The following is a 21,822-nucleotide window of genomic DNA, read 5'->3' on the forward strand; positions in this document are numbered from 1 at the left end:
AAGCATTAAGGTAATTACTGCCTGACCTGGTGCAATCCATAAATATTTTGACTGTCATGAAAGTTTCTTATCTGAATGGAACATTCCTCACAGGACCTTGTAGACCATACAGAGGTATGTACCTTTAACACATGATACATGTAGTATCGAAGTGCTTGGATTTATTAAATTGCAAGAAACAACCTGGATAATCTGATATGCAATCAGTCTGTGAATTACAAGGCATAAATTATTGTTGCCATTTCATCTGATTCAATTTGGGGTGTAGCTACTCATATGCACACAGCCTCATATGAAATTGTGTAATGCAGAATATATGGCTTTTGCAATCATGTGTTAAAGCCCTCAACTTGAATACTTCATCAGTTAAGGACATCTTTGAAGTTTCCTGATTGTTCATAATGGCTTGTGAAAATGTAATACAAAGGACAGTGCACTTACCACAGCACCTATTTACCAAACTATACACACTTATCTGCATCCCCAATATTACCATGCTCCGCTATATTTCCCAGAATGCATCAAGGAATAGAATACCCATTTTGCCATGCCTTTATTAACACTGTGTTGAGCACATACCAACATTCTGTAACAGAATGAATAATGTCATGTGTTTGGCTGAATGGAATACGCACACACAAGGTGCATCCACCAGTTATACCCACAGACAGAAAGTTACGTCACAGCCGCACCACTGCCGGACATTAATTACATTTTTGGCTGGACACCAGAGCAACAACAACATTCCTTGTAGCCTCAACCGACCAGCATGTGAGATGCACTGCTTTCAAAATGCAGCGTAACATATGCCACACACTGGTAGTCACTAGAGCTGACTTTGGGCACCTGATAGGTGTACATCAGTCATGTGTCTGCTGAAGTTCATGAAGATAACTCAAAATGAGTCATGAATATATATGGACTGAATTTCTTTAATGCTTTTGGATTTTCATGAACTGATTTGTCTGAGGTCCTATAAGTAGTGTCATGTCCATAGTCATACATCACTGATCCAGCAAGAATTTCGAAGGCCACATCCCTCTTCATGCTGACAGCACCCTTCAGTTTTCACAGGCACAGCTTGCACTATATACTGTCACAAATGATGTGCTAGGAGTTCAACTGAAAGGCCTGAACAGCAGTTCTCCACCACATTTCATCTAACACTTCTGACATCCCCACATTACTGCCCTCACATCTGATGGGTCCCTGCAAATTTACAGAAACTAAAAGACAGTGACCAATGCAAAATCCATCATTAATATGTTATTTACCTGCTGAGATTCCTGGAGGAGTTATTTTCCTGGCAAGCAGCTGGTCATTTTCCTCAAATATTCAACTCATGGAAGAATAATTTCAGCTACCACTCAATGGGATCATACATGTTCAGAATGATCTATACTCTTTCTGGCTTGTACCAATATTTGTACAATGATTTTTGGTATCACTAACATACTAGCTAATATTCACAATTTATAGAAGAACAGCTTTCACGTCCTACACCAATTTGTGTACACCTCAATAAGGTCATAATCATGGGAAGAAACCAAATCAACAATATGCACAACTGGTGACAGATATTCTTGATAATAAGGTAGGTGAGTCTGCAGTGAAACCCAGGAAAGTGCTAGTTCTTCCACCAAGATGATGAGTACTTGTGACATATTCTCAGAAAGGATGGGGTACGGCCTGTGTTGTTCTCTAAAATACACCATTAATTCCCACCACAAAGCCACAGTGACAAATTAAAATCTGTGCTTCATCCTCGACACAGTCACAATTTTAGTAGTACTGAATGAATTCTATAAAACCAACTTCATTTACCTGGATCCCACAATGCAAACAGACCATCAAACAGTTGAAACACCGGGACTGTGCCTCGTGCACCTCACACCAGGCCATTGACTCACTTTGATAACGTATGCTTCAGTACATAGCCTCACTGCTTGCTGGAGGAATCATAACATCCTATCACATGTGATTCAAAGAGATGAAAAGAACTATTTACAAAAAGAGAAAGAGGTATAGCCCTTCTTTTATAATTCAGACAATGCACAACTAACACCAAGTCTGCTGATAACTTGCCCTGGCTTTGTCTTCTTTACTTTCCACAATTTTTGCATGTCCTCTTTTTTCCATATCAATTACAGCACTGAATGCCGTCTAGTCACCACTAAACAGTAAGTATCTAAGGTCAGATGACCTGTTTGGCGCAGCAGCAAATTTGTTTATGGACCATTACATTGAGATACCCATAAAATGCCGAGAACAATGTTTGGTATTTAAAATATCAGTGTCATATAACTGAAATGATTTAAATAGTGCACGCCATGAAATTACCTAGGAGGCATGAATGCTACCCGTGTCTGGAATGATGCCTCGTGGCAACGATGAGAGCACATCATGAGTTAATTAATACGTTTACAACCAATGCACATATTCTATACAAACCGTGGATGCATCTTTGTGTGTGATTAGGTATGTCTTTAACTTGTAGCATATCATGCACTGAAGGCTGGCTGACTGGATCATGACTGAAGGCCACAATTAGAGGGAAATGAAACAGAAAGAAACACTCTTGATCTAGATGTATAACCTGTGTTTCTCTTGTACACCTTAGTACACATTGATTTATTGTTCATACTCATTGCTACAATTCTTCGTGGCAGACTTATATGCCCTGCCATGCAAGGAATCACATCCACATCTGGGTTTGATTCAAGGGAAGCAGAAAACTTAAATTTGAGTCGTCTGCTTCACTGCTGAAAAAACTTATATGTAAATGACTCACAGGTGCATCCCTTGCTGAAGTAGTTTTTCGGAAAATGTTTTATTTTCTGCATAAAAAAATTAAAAACTATAGGTTTTGGATTCACATTATTTTGTGCTATGCAACTGTTCTAAAATCACTGCTTACAATACTTCGAAGATAAGTAACTCACTGCCCATAGTTCAATGAATTTACAGTGAATTGTATGAATTACGATGGCAGATGGAAGGGAGGCAGAAATTTTCATCTTTTTTTGAAGTGCATCTCCCAGACATGTATGGAAGCACCCAAAAATTTAGTTATTCATTCCTGAATGTTTTTCAGTTCTCCAGTTCAAAGGTGTCAAGAAGACTGTGCCCCTGTCACAAATATCTGAATATGTTAAGCTGCGTCCACACTGACCACATAGCACAAAACACTTCCTGTTGCTGGTACATCAAACAAAGCAGAGGGCTCATGTGCACTCAGTTTGGCTGTGGCTTTATTGTGTTGTGGAAAAATGTAGATCCAAGGAGTTCTGTCATTCACTGATAGATGGCAATGGCACCATTTTCACGGTTGTGTTTGACAAATTCAACACAGTTCAGTCAACTGGTTTGAAATATTTATAAATTATATACACAAACCTTCCTCATAAGTCAGTCCATCTATTAGTAAAAACCCTATCAAAATCCCTAAAGCAGCTCCTGAGATTAACCCAAATATGCAGAAAGAAGTGCAGAGGACTTGAATTTATCTATTAGAAATGTTTATCATTTTATTTGTCTCATCCACTTTCCACAATTTTAGAACGTCCTCTTTTTCTTCCAGGTTAACTGCAGCGTTTGATGCCACCAACTCACTACCAGTCGCTCATTTTCCAACCACCTACACATCGGGCTATGCTACAGAACAATCTGTCACCACAACCTCCATTCCAAAAAATAGTATAGATGCAAAAAGAGATATTGCCAGTTTGTTGTTCTGTTCCTTTTCTGTTTGTATATGTATGTTGCCATACACAACATCATCATTATGTTACAGGGCACAGGTAATATCTGGTACTGATAGCTTTAGTTGGCCTTTTTTCCCTTCGTTATAAAGTATAAAAATACCCCAAGAACAAAAATTCTTGTATTAAAATAATTTGTAACTTACAGCAGTTGCTGAGGGAACTGGAAGCACAAACGACTCTCAGCCATTAATTCATGTACACAAATGTCACCACCAAGTCCAGAATGGAATCGGTATGTCTGAACATATGGTGAAGCAAAGAGTTGAGGAAGGTGACCCTGATTGGGCAGCTTCATTCTGGTGCCAAGGCGAGGAGGCAGTGACTGTGACCGTCTATGTGAGTACACCTGCTAAATAAATGAAACAACAATAAATTTTCCTGGTACCATTAAGACATCTTCAACAGCAATGGAGTATCACCTAATGCTTCTTAAAGAGTAATTACTATCATGGTTTGTCAGAAAGTGCTGACAAAAATTATTGAGGTTGTCTTGATTAACAAATGATGTTTCTAGAGTGACACTGTCTGAATTTGGAAAGTAGATTATAGATGACTGCAGATATAACTGAAATGAATGAAACAATGAAATCTCACAGCTTCTGTCAATCATATGATGTAAAATTCAAAAGTTGTATTTTATATTTGAGTATACTGAGATGCACAATGCAATCAAATAAAAGACGAAAAACTGAAACAGATGTAATGCTCAAACTTTAATTTTGGCTTGAAAATGGAGTTTATCTTTCAAATATCCCAGACAACATAAGAGCAATAAATATATTGTAGCAACTGGACATTTTTTTTATGAAATCATTTGGCTTAGGCTGTTAAAACATTATTTATTGTGATTGCAATGCAGAAGGTTTATTACTAATTAATATATTAATCAAATAATCTTTGCTGAATATGAAATTCCTTTCCACATGCCCAAGTTTCCAATACATCTGTAGTGTTCGCAAGGAAACTTATTATATGTTACATCAACAATCAGTGGTGACTGAAGGGCAACAAAAGTAGCATGAACACAATAATAATAGCTTCTGCATGCAGTACATGAGAAAATAAGTATTTTATATTTTTATCTACACACCAAATAAGAAAAGTAAGTGTTGTGCATGCACATGAGATAAAACCATTCATAGTACATAATTTATTGAAACAGTTTTTAAAAAAGGAACTTCTTATTCAACATCTGTTTGCCACATTAAATGCTCTGCTAGATAAAGGAAACAAAAAGGAAATAAAGTAGCATAATTATTAAAATGAAAACTTCCTCTGACACAAGTACAGCATTGTGGAGTTATTACTTCTTTTGTAATGTCATATCTGTGCCTTAATATTTTTCATTTATAGTATATCAGAGCTCTTTTTTCCTCATCACAAAATTATCAGTTTCATGGATGGAACGCTTTTTTAATATGTACACAATACAAATAAGGTATTGTGGTTACCATACATTCATAAGTGGACTCAAAACATGTCAGCTAGAATGGCGTGGTGGTGGTGGTGGTGGTGGTGGTGGTGGTGAAAGGGGTTTCCAAAGGACACTACGCCACAGATCAACTGAAGTATGACAAAAATAAATGTGGTTACTAGTACAATATTATTAAAAATTTAACAGATTTCACACTGAATAACTGACTCTGCATTTGTGAAAGCTTTTGGAACTGTTATGATAATGTGACCACACATCCCCAGCTATGAATATCCTGTACATAAAAGCTATGAATATCCTGAACATAAAAGTATGAAGAGAAAAAGTTAGTGAGGTCTCCTAGCACAGTAACTTTCAACACCAACTACACTTTGCCTCAGGCTGGTAATATTTGTTTACATTACTTTCTCCTTCACTGGTAGGCAGAACCTGAAACGGAGCTGATAAGATAAGAGGCAGGATGCTCTCTACCACAATCTGCTGCATGTGTGATACTTCCCTAATTTTGTCTTGCCTTTTCTTCTTATATCACACAAAACAGGTCACAAAATGAAACATAGCTCCACCTATTAATCAAAACCCATCACTAACAACTAATTGATGCTGAACAGTGATTTACAATGTCTATATTAATCATATTAAATCACTGGGTATCACCTTCCAGCATAGCATCGAATGATGTATTCTGTTGCTTGGAGGTAACAATTAACTGTGAGTAGTCTTACAAAACACATGACGATGTAACACGAGTGAATTTTAAGTTAATATGTCTAATTCAGTATCTGATTATTATATCAAATTACATAATCATTTCTCACTTTTTAATGTTTTAAGTATATGGGACTAAAAGTACACACAGAATGACACAACTTAGTAGTTTTCTACAGATAAAGTTTTCACACATACATCTACAAAAATTCCTTAATGCTACCTCCACTACTCATTGAAAAAATATGCAACAATCGTACAGAAAAATTGTTACACATGCAATATTGGGGCTCATTGCTCATTAACCACAGCAGATAGATACATGTTCTTAAGTTTCTAAGATCAGTCACAAGTGCAATGTTTGTACTGTTTATAGTCTTAATAATTTATTAATGAAATGAAAATATGAGTGTGGATTTCTTATCACAACTCAAATTTTCAAAGGGGAAAAATCCAGCGTAATTCAATTTGCAGATCTATAACAATGTGATTCAAAGAAGAATTAAGTATGCTGTTTCTTGTTGTATACAGACAGAAAACAAGGACAATCCATTAAAAGAAGCAGCCGTACATTATGAAAATCAGATTCAGGTGACACATAACATGACACATCAAATAAATGATAGGTATCCCCCAGTTACTTACACCCCATGATGCATTTTGGGGTAGATGTACAACTAAAATCATATATGAGATGGCTGTTCATTTGGTACATCAGTATGTGACGACAACTTTTCCTTCTCCGTTACTTATAAAGACGATACGATTCTTCTCAAAGCAATCCTCACTATGTGGTGGGTATCACTTTCAGTATCTCTCAACCATTCTACAAACTGGTACTGCAACCGCCTGAGAAAGAATTGTGATTGTTCCTTATTGTGTCAATTCAGTGAATATATAGTTGGTAAACTCTATATAAATATTTATAAAAGGCTTAAGTTAGAAGTGTTATCAACTCATAGAAGAAAAAAAATCAAAGGTACTAAGATACAAACAGTTTGGAAATTGAAGCTTATCACAGTAAGAAAAAAATATGAAGCAAACTGAACATTTGTGACATATTAAAACTGCATATTGCACCAAGACACAAACCCTGACACCTGCCTTTCTGGACAGTGTGCTATCAATTGCACTACCTGCAAGTGCCAGTTATCTGTGTTAGAGTCAAAAACTTGCACACTGTTTCAACCTGTCACAAACATTCAGTGCTGTGTATACTCCTCCTAAAAGAGTAAATGTCAGAATGTAAATTGTTAAAAAACAGGAAATGTTTTTCAATGTCCTTGCTTAGCGTGGTAACTGACCAAATTACGATAATTTGTTTTACACCTCTGAGTGTATATACTTAATAATCCTTCAATATTTTTCTCTATTATTATTATTGTGAAGCCTCAAATGTTTCTCTCCAGTCAGAGATGTTTTGTAAATTATATTGACAGTAGAACAAATGTACTGAAATTAAATGTGGGATAATGCAAGTGAAGAATCACCCTGAACTTAAAATTGGTTAGTCTTCTAAAAACTTGGTACTGAAATTACTGCTCTTACCTCCTTCACTTTGAATTTTCTCCAGCTACTATCTTAACATATGATTATCAATTGTGTGCCCTTAAACGTCTTAAACACACAATAATACAAGGACTAGATACACAACAAACACCACAGGCCATGGAACTTTAACATGGCATGGCCATAAATGGACACAATGTCCAAACACGTAACAGGTAATACTGTTTATACAATTGCTCATAGTCTAAACACATATAGTTCTCACAGGTGTGTTAAGGCTGAGGTGCACAAAACAAAGAAATCAACCAGAAATGTGAGACACTTTCCCAAAATTGTTTATTATATTGTCATCACATGAATTTACTGAATGCTCACTGAGAGAGAGGCAGAAAGACACACACCATTCTTCACGTGCTGAATAATACTAAGTCATTTCTTGCTACTCTTCCATTTTGTCTACCTAAGCACAATTGTTTACTATCTACATTTACATTCATGAGTAGTGATCTTCCAATGATACATCACTGCTGTCTTCTGCATGTTAGCTTTTTCCTGTTTCACTTTATATGAGGCTTAATATAGTTTTAAAAAGTAATTTAAGATTTAAACGATGTGCAGCTGAAATAATTATTAATTATCTTGATGATGTATTCACACATTAGTTGACTAGAAGTGTACTACATTATCAAGGAACATCCAGAAATTAATTAAATTTTATTGACACAGGACCAATAACAACAGAAAGAACGAAATTACATATTCAATGCAGGTGCCATGTACTACAATAACAGCATCTCTATTTTTATTTCAATCATCTAATTTTTCACAGATTAATTAATATGTAAGTGATGCTAGATTGTGAAATGAGTGAAGAGGTAAATTAAATTAAAAAAAAAAAAGTGTAATAAAATTTTTTATTTCAGACATCTCAATGGAACGGCAGATTTAAAGCAGTAAAGGCTCTTGGAAGGAGTAATGAAAAAGAAGAACATACAAAGAAAAAATTCTTTGCTATTATGTATATCAATATGTCACAACGATGAATCCATCGTATTCGAATAGATGCATGCAGTAGTTCATTCTATTCAGTTTTCATCCAAGTTCAGATGTCAACACTCTGGTAACTGAAAGATTATCATGGGCTAGTAAATGACTAGGGACACCTCACACATTCATTCAATTAGCAACAGGTTAGATGGATCAGCAGAATAGAAAAGAAACAGTGCCTGTTTTATATATAAGTGTTAAATATTCCTTGCACTATATGGATGAATACTGTGTTTATGAAATACAACTCCATGTATGTACAGAAGAAATGACACCAAACCAATCTCTACAGCTTTGCCAAATCAGTAGTAATCCCTGTAGGAAACAGTCACAATTTGGAGCGCATTACCAAAATTTTACATCATCACATTGGGCATTCATGTGATATGATGTTTGATAATGGCTGATGCATTCAGATCTACTGTCCCAATTATACTTGATAAATGTTCAAGCAGATTACGCCAAAATAAGACAGATGTGGGGAAAAATAAAAATTAAAAGCCACAATGCCATACTCCATATTGACAAGCCTATAGGAAGTACACACACACACACACACAGTCTATGTTAAAGTAGGAGTAAATTCTAACAAAACAATGGGATTAGCACAGCTGTAGCAGTGTTCCAATGTTCCAGGGTTTACAATCTGTCATTGTCATGTCAACTACACTTCAGTCATCTCATGCTGACATTCAAACTGTGAAGTCCAGTTCTGACATTATGTTGCTTCTTGTGCATGCAAGTGTTCATGTGCTACAATTGTGTATTTAAATGACACGAATAATTTGAATGAATTTCATGTTGAGAATGTAATAATGTCAAGCTCTATCAAATGTCAGTTTTCCTGTTCCTCAATACTCCAAGAGAACATTTTAAATGAATGGAATAGGAACAGAAACCAAGGTGTGTGCCTGTTGAGCATAGCTGGTGGAACACAGCTTGTGGAAAGCTGGTAACTAGGTTTGGTTAATTTAGTTTTAACCTGTCCCACATTAGTAATTCAGTGTATGCTCCACCAAAAAACACAAGAATTTAATCTTCCATACCTTGTTCATGAAAATGAAACGTTCACACACAGTAATTTATGAGATTTAAAATAACAGAACAGTGAGAAATTAAGAAGAATTGGATGATTTCAGTGCAGTAGGAAAAACATTTTATTCAAATGATATAAAAAAACTAGCAGATAAAATAAATACTAGACAGACAGCTTTTAAAAAGGTTTTGCACTCCACTTCTGACCACAGACTAGGAATAGCTATCGGGTAAGCCACTCTGATGTGCAGTACTGAATTTTTGTCACCAACACACAATGCCTCTAAAAGTCGCATGACTTAATGATGCTTACCTGTGAAAATAAACTGTTTCTCCTGTCACATATTTCAATTCGTATCCTTAGCAGCAACAGTTATTCACTGGTTCTTTTACTAATAAATAATTATGTAAAAACAGTTAAAGTATGAACAATAATAATAAAGTTTCACTCTTTACGTAAAATTTAAAAAAGCATTGCTATCCCATAAGCCATGTGATATGTACTATTTAATGTTGAAAAAATGTTAAATAGTCTATGCACATTGCTTAAAGGAAATCGTTACACATTGTGATGCGTTAATGGAGGTAAATGTACACCTGTATTCCCAGTACAGTTCGGCAGAGCACACTGTGTATCCAATTGTGAACAATACAAAAAGGCTTATGTACACTCAGTCTGTCAACATACCTTGAAGGATCATATCAAGTTTATACTGTGCAGGTGTAGTCGGTTTACAGCAAGAGGGGGTTGTCCGCATAGAAAGTTGCCCACAAAACTGGCATTCACCACGGTAACATCATACAAAAATTTAATATCGTGTGAAATTAAACACCAAAGATCTGCCTTGTAGTTTCGATCCATAGTCAACAATACCACCTGATGACTGCCACCTACAAATTACAGCTCATGGGTATCCTGAAGAAACTGCAACAGAACTGTGGACTGTTTATTTAAAGGCAACGGGGGAGGGGGGGGGCGATGTAGACGCAGGCAGTATACGATCAGCCTGCCCTCTATGTATTCATGAAGATTATCAGAACATCACCCCTCCCCAACAACTTCGGAAAACAAGACATTCTGAAAATAGCCCACAAAGTTTTTGATAACATCATTTTAAATGTGGCTGGAGCCAGAAAATGACTTAACTTCTCATTCCACAACCTAGACCTGAGGCTACATTGCAGAACAGTCTGTCATCACAGCTAATTTCTTCTCCATTCACATTCATTAGCTTTGTAAATTCAGAACCAAACTGTTAACATTCCTACCTAATCTTGACAATGGCCTACACTACAGATCAGTCCGTCAGCACAACCACTTTTCTTCGATGTTAATTCACACATTTACCAACAGAGGCACAACGTCTGTGAGTCTGTGGCACCTGTTTGTACAGACTTTGCAATACTCCCTATTACAGGCCCCAGTTAGTGTAACTGACTTTCCTTCAATGCAGACTAACACTTAAGTTTAGACAAAATACCATGATTCATTAACAAACACACATTACATCATACACTCTTTTGAAATGAACAAGAATAAAATAACATGAAGCACCAACTTCAGTCAACTTTATATGTGCTTGACACTCGTGAACCTATAAAAATTTGGCCATGAAGCCATATAGCAGCAAAAATTTCATTGTACTGGCCATATCTTCATTCACAGCAACAGTCAATGAACAGCTACTGAATTTCTTTGCCATATCCATAGCAATTAACAATTCTGACCACAAAACAAAGAACCCACCAATACCTTCAATTGCAACCAGTCACTAATACCATGACGAGTAAGTTTCAGAACACTGAAATTCAACACTTGACAGGGCCACCACATATTACTTAATTTCCCCTTCATTGTTGTTGTTGTTGTTGTTTTTGTGGTGGTGGTGGTCTTCAGTCCAGAGACTGGTTTGATGCAGCTCTCCATGCTACTCTATCCTGTGCAAGCTTCTTCATCTCCCAGTACCTACTGCAACCTACATCCTTCTGAATCTGTTTAGTGTATTCATCTCTTGGTCTCCCTCTACGGTTTTTACCCTCCACACTGCCCTCCAATACTAAATTGGTGATCCCTTGATCTCTCAGAATATGCCCCACCAACCGATCCCTTCTTCTAGTCAAGTTCTGCTACAAGTTTCTCTTCTCTCCAATTCTATTCAATACCTCCTCATTAGTTATGTATGTGATCTACCCATCTAATTTTCAGCATTCTTCTGTAGCACCACATTTGGAAAGCTTCTATTCTCTTTTTATCTAAACTATTTATCGTCCAAGTTTCACTTCCATACATGGCTACACTCCATACAAATACTTTCAGAAACGACTGCCTGATACTTAAATCTATACTCGATGTTAACAACTTCCTCTTCTTCAGAAACACTTTCCTTGCCATTGCCAGTCTACATTTTATATCCTCTCTACTTCGACCATCATCAGTTATTTTGCTCCCCAAATAGCAAGACTCATTTACTACTTTAAGCGTCTCATTTCCTAATCTAATTCCCGCAGCATCACCCAATTTAATTCGACTACATTCCATTATCCTCGTTTTGCTTTTGTTGATGTTCATCTTATATCCTCCTTTCAACACACTGTCCATTCCGTTCAACTGCACTTCCAGGTCCTTTGCTATCTCTGACAGAATTACAATGTCATTGGCGAACCTCAAAGTTTTTATTTCTTTTCCATGGAGTTTAATTCCTATTCCGAATTTTTCTTTTGTTTCCTTTACTGCCTGCTCAATACACAGATCGAATAACATCGGGGAGAGATTACAACCCTGTTTCACTCCCTTCCGAACCACTGCTTCCCTTTCCTGCCCCTCGACTCTTATAATTGCAGTCTGGTTTCTGTACAAATTGTAAATAGCCTTTCGCTCCCTGTATTTTACCCCTGCCACCTTCAGAATTTGAAAGAGAGTATTCCAGTCAACATTGTCAAAAGCTTTCTCTAAGTCTACAAATGCTAGAAACGTAGGTATGCCTTTTCTTAATCTAGCTTCTAAAATAAGTCGTAGGGCAGTATTGCCTCACATGTTCTAACATTTCTATGGAATCCAAACTGATCTTCCCCGAGGTCGGCTTCTACCAGTTTTTCCATTCATCTGTAAAGAATTCGTGTTAGTATTTTGCAGCCGTGGCTTATTAAACTGATAGTTCGGTAATTTTCATATTTGTCAACACCAGCTTTCTTTGGGATTGGAATTATTGTATTCTTCTTGAAGTGTGAGGGTATTTCGCCTGTCTCATACATCTTGCTCACTAGATGGTAGAGTTTTGTTAGGCCTGGCTCTCCCAAGCCTGTCAGTAGTTCTAATGGAATGTTGTCTATTCCCGGGGTCTTGCTTCGACTTAGGTCTTTCAGTCCCCTTCAAACATGCCATATTTCAAATACGGCACCCAGGCATGATGTAAAATAATACAACATCGTGGTATGAGTAGATAAGCAGTTGTTAGCATCCCACTTAGACAATAAATGGCATCATTTGGTTTCAATATGATGGACATAAGGAATTAAGAGGGAAGTTTAAACTGACTGTAAACCATGCTCTGGGGAAGAATGTGCTGAGTAACTGGACGAAGTGTGGAAAAGATCTACAGCATTTTAATAACAAAATTCAAAAAATGCTGATGTCAGAGATTACTGCACCCTTGGTTCAGAAAAGAACACAGAAATGTAAACCGCAAAAGCCAGTAGAGATTTATGTGTCCATAAAAAGACTGATGTGCAATGCAAACAACTACCTCCACTGTCATGTTAGCAAAAGATCTTGCCGAGATCCCAAGAAAATTCTGGTCCTATATAAAATCACTAAGTTAGTTGAAGACTTCTATTCAGTCACTCATAAATCAGTCTGGAGACGTCATAGAAGACAGCAAAAGGAAAGCTGTAGTTTTAAATTTTGCGTTTAAAAATACTTAACACAGGAGGAGTGTACAGACATACCATTGTTTAACTGTTACAAAGATTGCTGTATGGAGGACACAGAAATAGGCATTTCTGTGTTGAGAAGCAACTGAAAGTGTTGCTAACCAATAAGTCACCAGATCTGGATGGAATCCCAATTCGCCTTTACAGAGACTACCTATTAGCACTGGTTCATTACTTATCTTGTAATTATTGCAAATCTCTCTCCCAGCACAAAGCCCCATGCAGCTGGGGAAAAAAAAGAAAGTGTAAGTGACCCCTATACATAAGAAGGGTAAAACAAAGGACCTGCAAAATACAAACCACTATCCTTAACACTGGTTTTCTGCAAAATTTGTGGGCATATTCTAAGTTTGAACATAATTAATTTCCTTGAGACAGAAAAGCTTCTGTCCATGAATCAGCACAGATTTAGAAAGCATTACTCATGTGAAACTCACTTTGCCACTTTCTCTTAGAATATCCTGCAAATCCTGAATGAAGGCCACCAGGCAGATTCAATATGCCTAGATTTCCGGAAAGTGTTTGCCACAGTGCCCCACTGTAGAGAGGTAACAAAGGTTTGAGCATACAGCATAGGTCCTCAAATAAGCAAGTGCCTCTAAGACTTCTTAAATAAAAGCACACAGTATATTATCCTGGATGGTGGGCGTTCATCAGACACAGGGGTATCACGAGCAGTGCTCGCGAGAAGTGTGACAGGACCACTCTTGTTCTCTATCTACATAAACTACCAGACAGATAACATTAGTCGCAATCTTCGCTGTTTGCTGACAGTGCTGTAGTGTACTGGAAAGTGTTGTTGAGTGACTGTAGGAGGATACAGGATGGCTTAAGAAAAAAATTTTATTTGGTGCAACAAATGGCAGCTTGCTCTAAATGTAGAAAAATGTAAGTTCCTGTAGCTGAATAAAAAACTGAAATGTTTGAATACAATATTATTGATATACTGCTTGACACAGTCACACTGTTAAATATCTAGGCATAAAGTTACATGGGAGACACAAGGGGCATCACAATGCAAAGTCAACCTCAGGAAATGAGGCCTCAACAGTGATGATCAAGTTTGACAATGTGGTGACCTACAGGATCAACAAAATCTGCTAGTCTGTGGGATTCTGCTGGATACATGCACTACTAGCGATCTTGCTACAACTAACAAAATGGCAGTTAACATCGCTGAACACCGGGACCTTGTTTGTTAATTTTTTTATCATCCTTGCTGTATTTTGCAAATTCTTGTTGTACATATTAATCCCTGTATTTTTTTGTTATTACTCTTTTGTGCCTGTATTTCATTGGAATTCCTCTGTAACTGATTCACTGTATGTTGTTAATCTCTGTATGTTTGGTATTAATGATATACCAGCATTGTAATAATTTCATTTCCTGGACATGTAAAATAAATAAATAAATGTTACACAGAAATATGAAATGGAACACGCATATGAGGTCAGTAGTAGGGAAGAAAAATGGTTGTCTTTGGTTTATTGGGAGAATTCTACGTAAGTGTAGCACATCTATAAAAGAATCTGGTTATAGAGCACTGGTGTGACTCATTTTTAAGTACAGCTCAAGTGTTTGGGATCTCCACCTGGTCGGATTAAAGGAAGACATTGAATCAATTCAAAGGCATGATGCTAGATTTGTTATTGGTAGGCTTGATCAACACGTATTATGGAAATGCTCTGTGAACTCAATTGTGAATTCCTGGAGGAAAGATGATGTACTTTTCACAGAACACTATTAAGAAAATTTGGACAATCAGCATCTACAGCTCATTGTAGAACAATTCTACCACCATCAATGAACATTTTGTGTAAGGATCACAAAACAAGATAAGACAAATTAGGGATTGTATGGATGTATACAGACAGCTGCTCCATTGGTGAGTGGAACAGGAAAGGGAACAACTCATAATGGTACAAGGTATCCTCTACCATGCACCATATACTGGCTTGAGGAGTATGTGTGTACATGTACATCATTACATCACAAGTCAAGGCTGAGACTCAGTACCATATGTTTTGGTTGACCTGATTTCTTTGCCTGCTGGAGGTTAGTGTGCCTTGAAGTTTACAATAAACCTAACGGTAAATATAAATTCAACATATTTCTTAATGTGTTTGTATCAATTTTTGAAAGTAGTTTTCCTAAAAGGATAATTAAATGTAGTAATGGTAAGTCATTAAAAGAACCTTGGATCATTACAGGTATCAGAGTATCTTCACAACAAAAAAACACTTTTGCAAAGTAACTAAAACAAGTAATGACCGAGAAATACTTTCGCATTATGAACAGTACTTTACCACATTAAGAAAATTTGTACAAAATCCAACAGTACACATATTTTGTCTGATATTGACAGATCAGATAATAAAATAAAATCAGTAGTGAACTACTGTTAAAAGAGAGAGAAAATTTTCTAGTTTTTGGAATAAATCCTCTGTGCAGCCAGAGGGTTATTCAATGCTGGTTTAGTTCTTAGTTCAGAAACTGAATGTAGAAAGTTACCCTAGACCCTTCCACGGATAGAATTTACAATGGGAGTCCTACAGGGTTTGCCACTGGCCCACTACTGTTCTTGTTTTACGTTAACAATCAGCCATCTATCTGAATAAGGAAGAAGAATTAGTCCTGTTTGCAGATGATGCAAGCAGTTCTGTGAAGTTCAGCAAAGAAGCATCAACAGAAAAAACAATAAATGATGTTTTTATCAAAGTTACTGAAGAGTTTTGCACAAACTGACTAACTTCAAACTTTGAAAAAGTGCAGTTCATCCAGTTTTGTGCTTTCAAAAATATACCACCTCAAATTAACCGAGTATACCAACAACAAATAATAAACAAGGTAGAAAATTGTAAGTTCTTATGAGTGCATATTGATGAAAACAAACTGGAAAAAACATATAGTAGAACTACTACACTGTTTAAATTCAGCTACTTCCAGTATAAGGATAATTGTCAACTTTACGGGTATAGAAGTCAATAAGTTTCCGTATTTTGCATATTCTCATTCACTGATGTCCTATGGGATAATATTCTTGGGTAACTCCTTGCTTGGGCAAAAAGCACAGTATTCATACTACAGAAGAAAGTAACTGGAATAATAAGTTAACGAGGGGAGTTCACACATGTACATCTTGCAAGTATCTTATTAAGCTTCTGGAAATATTAACGACAACCTCACAGACCTTAGCAATCCAACTAAGTTTGTGAGCAACAGAGATATTCACAAGTACAACACCAAAAGGAAAAATGATCTGTATTAACCACTGATGAATCTTCACTTTGGCACAGAAAGGGATGAAACACGCAGCTACAAAACTCTTTGAAATATACACACAGAAATAAAATGTCTGACAGATGGCAGTTTTAAATATAAATTAAACATGTTTCTTCATCACAATTCCTTCGACAATGCAGAGCAACTCATGAATAAAGGTAATTAGACATTAAAAATAAAACCTGTAAATGACCAGCATGTAGACATATTATTATAATTATTTTCCTTTTTTACAGCCATAAGTTGTTTGTATAAGCTTCTTATGTTTGTTCTGCTAACATCTTCTACATCATAAGGTTTATTGTGATTTTGAGCCATGGAACTTGGTGAATGGTTTACCCAACAAATACTTTTAACATTTGCATGGTATGTTGTATGTACCAGATTTCTAAGTCCTAGCTCATTTTCGCCGGCTGGAGTGGCCGGGCCGATCTAGGCGCTTCAGTCTGGAACCACAAGACCGCTACGGTCGCAGGTTCGAATCCTGCCTTGGGCATGGATGTGTGTGATGTCCTTAGGTTAGTTAGGTTTAAGTAGTTCTAAGTTCTATGGGACTGATGACCTCAGATGTTAAGTCCCATAGTGCTCAGAGTCATTTTGAACCCAGCTCATTTTTACCAACCCAAGAAGGGATTACACCTTGGCCAGCAGACTGTACATGCATCTGTTACTATATCAGAGTACAATCCTGCAAATTTTTCCTGACATCTTGCTTTCATACAGGTGCGATTCTAGAAGTCTGTCAAGGCGGGGCAGGGGCTAATGGGGATGGGTTTGGAGGAACGGAATATTGCTTAACAAAGGGAGTGTTGGGGTCCTCCACTGATGAATTGGTAAAATTTGGTTTAGCTTAAAGTAGTTTTTGGTAACTGTTCTGGAGTTCAGGGTAAAAAATGTACATTAATAAATAATAAGGCGCCCATTTTAAGTTAAATGATATTTATTTGTTTAGATAGTAAGCTATTTGCTGCTCTTATTCTTTTGTTAAAATGTGTTCGAAATACATTGCAGCCTATACTGCTACATAATTATAAAAAAAAATGATTGAATCTGTCGGAGTAATATATTCGCTGATTTATGAAGTCATTCTATCTAGTGTAATATAATACTCCATTGGGAGGGGTGGGGGGCTATAGCCCCCTTAGCCCCCCCTCTCCTTGCTACTGCCCCTGCAGGCATATGGGATGAAGGTATGAAGGTTATCACTGTAGGCTTATCCTCATTGGGCGTCAGTTGCAGTGTGGCCTTTTGCCTGAAGGCACGTGGTCACACTGAAGGCTGCCAGATCAGCCGCAATGATTCTCAGCATTCTACCTACATATAATAAGGCAGCTAGGTCGGCTGCACTGTAACATCAGTTCTGACATAGGTGATTGAAAGTAATGTTATAACATATTTTCAGTGCTAAGAGTGAATCAGTGCTATGGAGCCACTGAATTATGATTGGTGACACACAGACAATAGAGTGAAGATGAAAATTAAAGTAATAGCACCTTCTAAGAAATGACTGGTGGCTGTGGAAGCACCTGTGCCTCAAGCTAAGAATACTGTGGAGCAGAGTCCAGCATCAGCAACAGCTAAATGGTCTCCATTTGCCAACAGCACCAGTTGTTTCATTGGTTTGGACTGCAGCATCCTGGCCACTGGCAGTGCCTGGCAGAGACCGGAAATGAGCTCCATATACTCGCTTTAAATCCGCCAGCAAGTCCTGTGACAACATCTCTGAACATGCCTCTTCATGTGCCCATGGACTCCACTCATGAGCCTCAGTCACAGCCCACTGGTCACTGAGTCTGTTGTTGGGTACAAGTGCATTCTGCTCTCTCAGAAAGGAGAGTGAACACCTGAGTTCGCAACCATAACCATGGAGTCCCGGCATTCCTGCTACATAAGGAATTATTCTGAAAGAAATTTATGCCATTAAACCATAAACTACACTACTATTCATTTATTTCACAGAATCATGATTTCAGCTTTATAGCCATTCTCGAGTGCAAGTTGAAACGTCTCAAAATGTCTGACCTGCCTAAAGGACAGAAGCAAGTTATATACCAGTATAATAGCAGTGAATATTGTTCTGTTTATACACGCATTTACATAAACAAAATCTTTTCGAATACTGTTGTAAAATTATTTTAATATTTAATATCTATTCAGAGAATGTCTAACAATTATGTTGCAGTATTATGAAAAGGTAAGTTGCTACTCACCATATAGTGGAGATGCTTAGCCGCAGATAGGCACAACAAAATAACTGAGTGTGGTTTCAGTTGTCCGAGACTGCAGTTTTTTGTGTGTGTGTGTGTGTGTGTGTGTGTGTGTGTGTGTGTGTGTGTCTAGGTCTATTGTTGATGAAGGCCTTAATGGCCAAAAGCATTATTTTGTGACAGTCTTTTTGTTGTGCCTATCTGCGACTCAGCATCTCCGCTATATGGTGAGTAGCAACTTTCCATTTCATAGTACAGTTACATTCCATCCTGGGTTTTCCATTGTTTAACAATTATGTTGATGTATTCACACAATTTTAAGATCTTACCATTTCTGTAATGATGGTAATGGAAAACACGACATGAGGTTGAAGTGTAATCTCTAAATGGTGACTAATTATTAAAATAAATTACAGAAATGAATGATTAGCTTCGCAACTCAATAACAACCCATAAAAGAAAATTTCCATAACTGAATGAATATCGAAACAGCACACTTTTTCATCACAGAAGTATAACAGTGACATTGATCTATCCTCAGTTTACATTTGACATGGTACATATATTTTCTTAAAATGGAGGTATAATTAACAAGGATACAACCACTGTGGCTGCACTGGACAAAATTTGTATGTTTCTTATCTGAAGTGTGGGCTGTAGAGTGAAACTTACTCTACATATCACTCCTCCTCTATTGGAACACAATTCCAGTTACATACTTTGTATTAATTAATTTTCATCTAACACCTTACATAAGCTCACAGAAAACAGCTTCGTTAAAGGCCATCTGATCTCAACAATCATCCATTTTGCCTTGTCAGTGCTGCTTTACAGCAGCAAGATCATGTACTCTCTTCCATACGAACAGTAAGTCAAGACTAGCCTTACACTCCTGCACACTTCATAAGAGAGAATGAGTTGACGAGTATGAAGTGGCCTCAGCACCAAAGATCTCAGACTCATCATACTCGTGGAACTACAGTGGGAATGAAGGAAGCCTGTTAGCACTGATGTAACAGAGGCACTTCGATTTGTGAAGTATGCAACCTGAACATCATACTCGAACTCGTTCTGCTTCAGGCCTCTAGTGCTTGACCCTGCTGATGTGACCTGCGACTTGCTTTGTACTGTTTCCGACGAATCTGCAAAGTCACTATTCTGAGATTTCTATCTGGAAACATGGTAGAAGAGTAAGACAGAGTTAACATACCAAGTGTAGTAGAAAAAATTTAGAAAATAACTAACTTTGTTGGTACGGAATTTTCTGGACCTAAGAAGACAGCCGAGGCAGCACAAATGAGGAATAAGTTGCACTGGACAATTCAAGAAACTGTGATAATAAGGAGAATGAAACAACTTGAAAGGGAGGATAAGAGCCTGAAAGGGAAACAAAGAAACATGAGGACACTTCCTTGAGTAAGTGTAATGGCTAGTCATATTAATTCATTGGGGAAATGAACAAATGTAGCCAAAACAATTAATACAGCAATTGAAAAACAAAGTGAAATTATTTTTACATGGTCTCATACAAATTAGGAATGCAGAAGTAATTCAATAGATATTAACTGTTACTGTCAGCACTATAAATGAGAAAATCTGCACAAGGAACATGTGTAAAATGAAAAACACAGTTATTGTGGAAACAGCTTCAGAAGATGACACTGCAAAATTAATGAATAATACCAATCTGCAGCAAAACTTTGACACTGCAAAATTAATGAATAATACTAACCTGCAGCAGAACTTCCCTTACAAACTAATGTGAAAGTGGAAACAGCTCATAATGTACAAGGTCACATCTGACATGATGGTACATAATTTCAATGAGATTTTGTTTGAGGAAGATAAAGCGGAAAATGAAAAGAAACATTCTGACTTAAGAGATTATTCTGCAGTTTAACACTCAACTGAAAGAAAGAAAAACAGTTAATCATATTGTGACAGAAGGACCTGCCACGAGGAAAAGCTTCTCAATCATTTCATTGGCTTCAAAGCTATAGTAATGAAGGTTTACCACGTAGGAACCTGTGACCATAAATGTCAGGATTATGGCAGTGTGGGAAAAAATCAAAGTCAAAATTACTTTTGCATGCTACAACAAAGTTGGCATAAAAAGACAGATTGTGGACAGAGGAAAATGAGATTAATGTGTGTACCATGTTCAAGAAGAGGAAAGTCGTCATCATCATCATCATCATCATCATCATCATTTAAGAGTGATTATGCCTTTCAGCGTTCAGTCTGGAGCATAGTCCCCGTTATAAAATTCCTCTACGATCCCCTATTCAGTGCTAACATTGGTGCCTCTTCTGATGTTAAGCCTATTACTTCAAAATCATTCTTAAGCGAATCCAGGTACCTTCTCCTTGGTCTACCCCAACTCCTACCCTCTACTGCTGAACCCATGAATCTCTTGGGTAACCTTGCTTCTCCCATGTGTGTAACATGACCCCACCATCTAAGCCTGTTCACCCTGACTGCTACATCTATAGAGTTCATTGACAGTTTTTCTTTGATTTCCTCATTGTGGACACCCTCCTGCCACTGTTCCCATCTACTACTACCTGCAATCATCCTAGCTACTTTCATATCCGTAACCTCAACCTTATTGATAAGGTAACCTGAATCCACCCAAATTTCGCTCCCATACAACAAAGTTGGTCGAAAGATTGAACAGTGCACAGATAACTTAGTCTTGGTACTGACTTCCTTCTTGCAGAAGAGAGTAGATCGTAGCTGAGTGCTCACTGCATTAGCTTTGCTACACCTCGCTTCCAGTTCTTTCACTATGTTGCCATCCTGTGAGAATATGCATCCTAAGTACTTGAAACCGTCCACCTATTCTAACTTTGTTCCTCCTATTTGGCACTCAATCTGTTTATATCTCTTTCCCACTGACGTTACT

General features: G+C 37.2%; 1 protein-coding gene across 5 annotated transcripts in view; it reads right to left on the reverse strand.

The window, feature by feature from the left end:
• The window catches only part of LOC126480847 (inositol polyphosphate-4-phosphatase type I A), a 250,991-nt gene that overhangs the window by 92,742 nt on the left and 136,427 nt on the right, over positions 1 to 21,822 (reverse strand). For 4 of the 5 annotated variants that reach the window (XM_050104201.1, XM_050104199.1, XM_050104202.1 and 1 more), the window contains one exon: positions 3,908 to 4,113. In XM_050104201.1, the coding sequence (XP_049960158.1) occupies positions 3,908 to 4,113 (206 nt within the window). The remainder of the gene's footprint in view (positions 1 to 3,907; positions 4,114 to 21,822) is intronic. The other variant, XM_050104200.1, reaches the window with a different exon arrangement.

This window comes from Schistocerca serialis, chromosome 5 (assembly GCF_023864345.2).
Source record: "Schistocerca serialis cubense isolate TAMUIC-IGC-003099 chromosome 5, iqSchSeri2.2, whole genome shotgun sequence".
In the NCBI taxonomy this organism is placed as follows: domain Eukaryota; kingdom Metazoa; phylum Arthropoda; class Insecta; order Orthoptera; family Acrididae; genus Schistocerca; species Schistocerca serialis.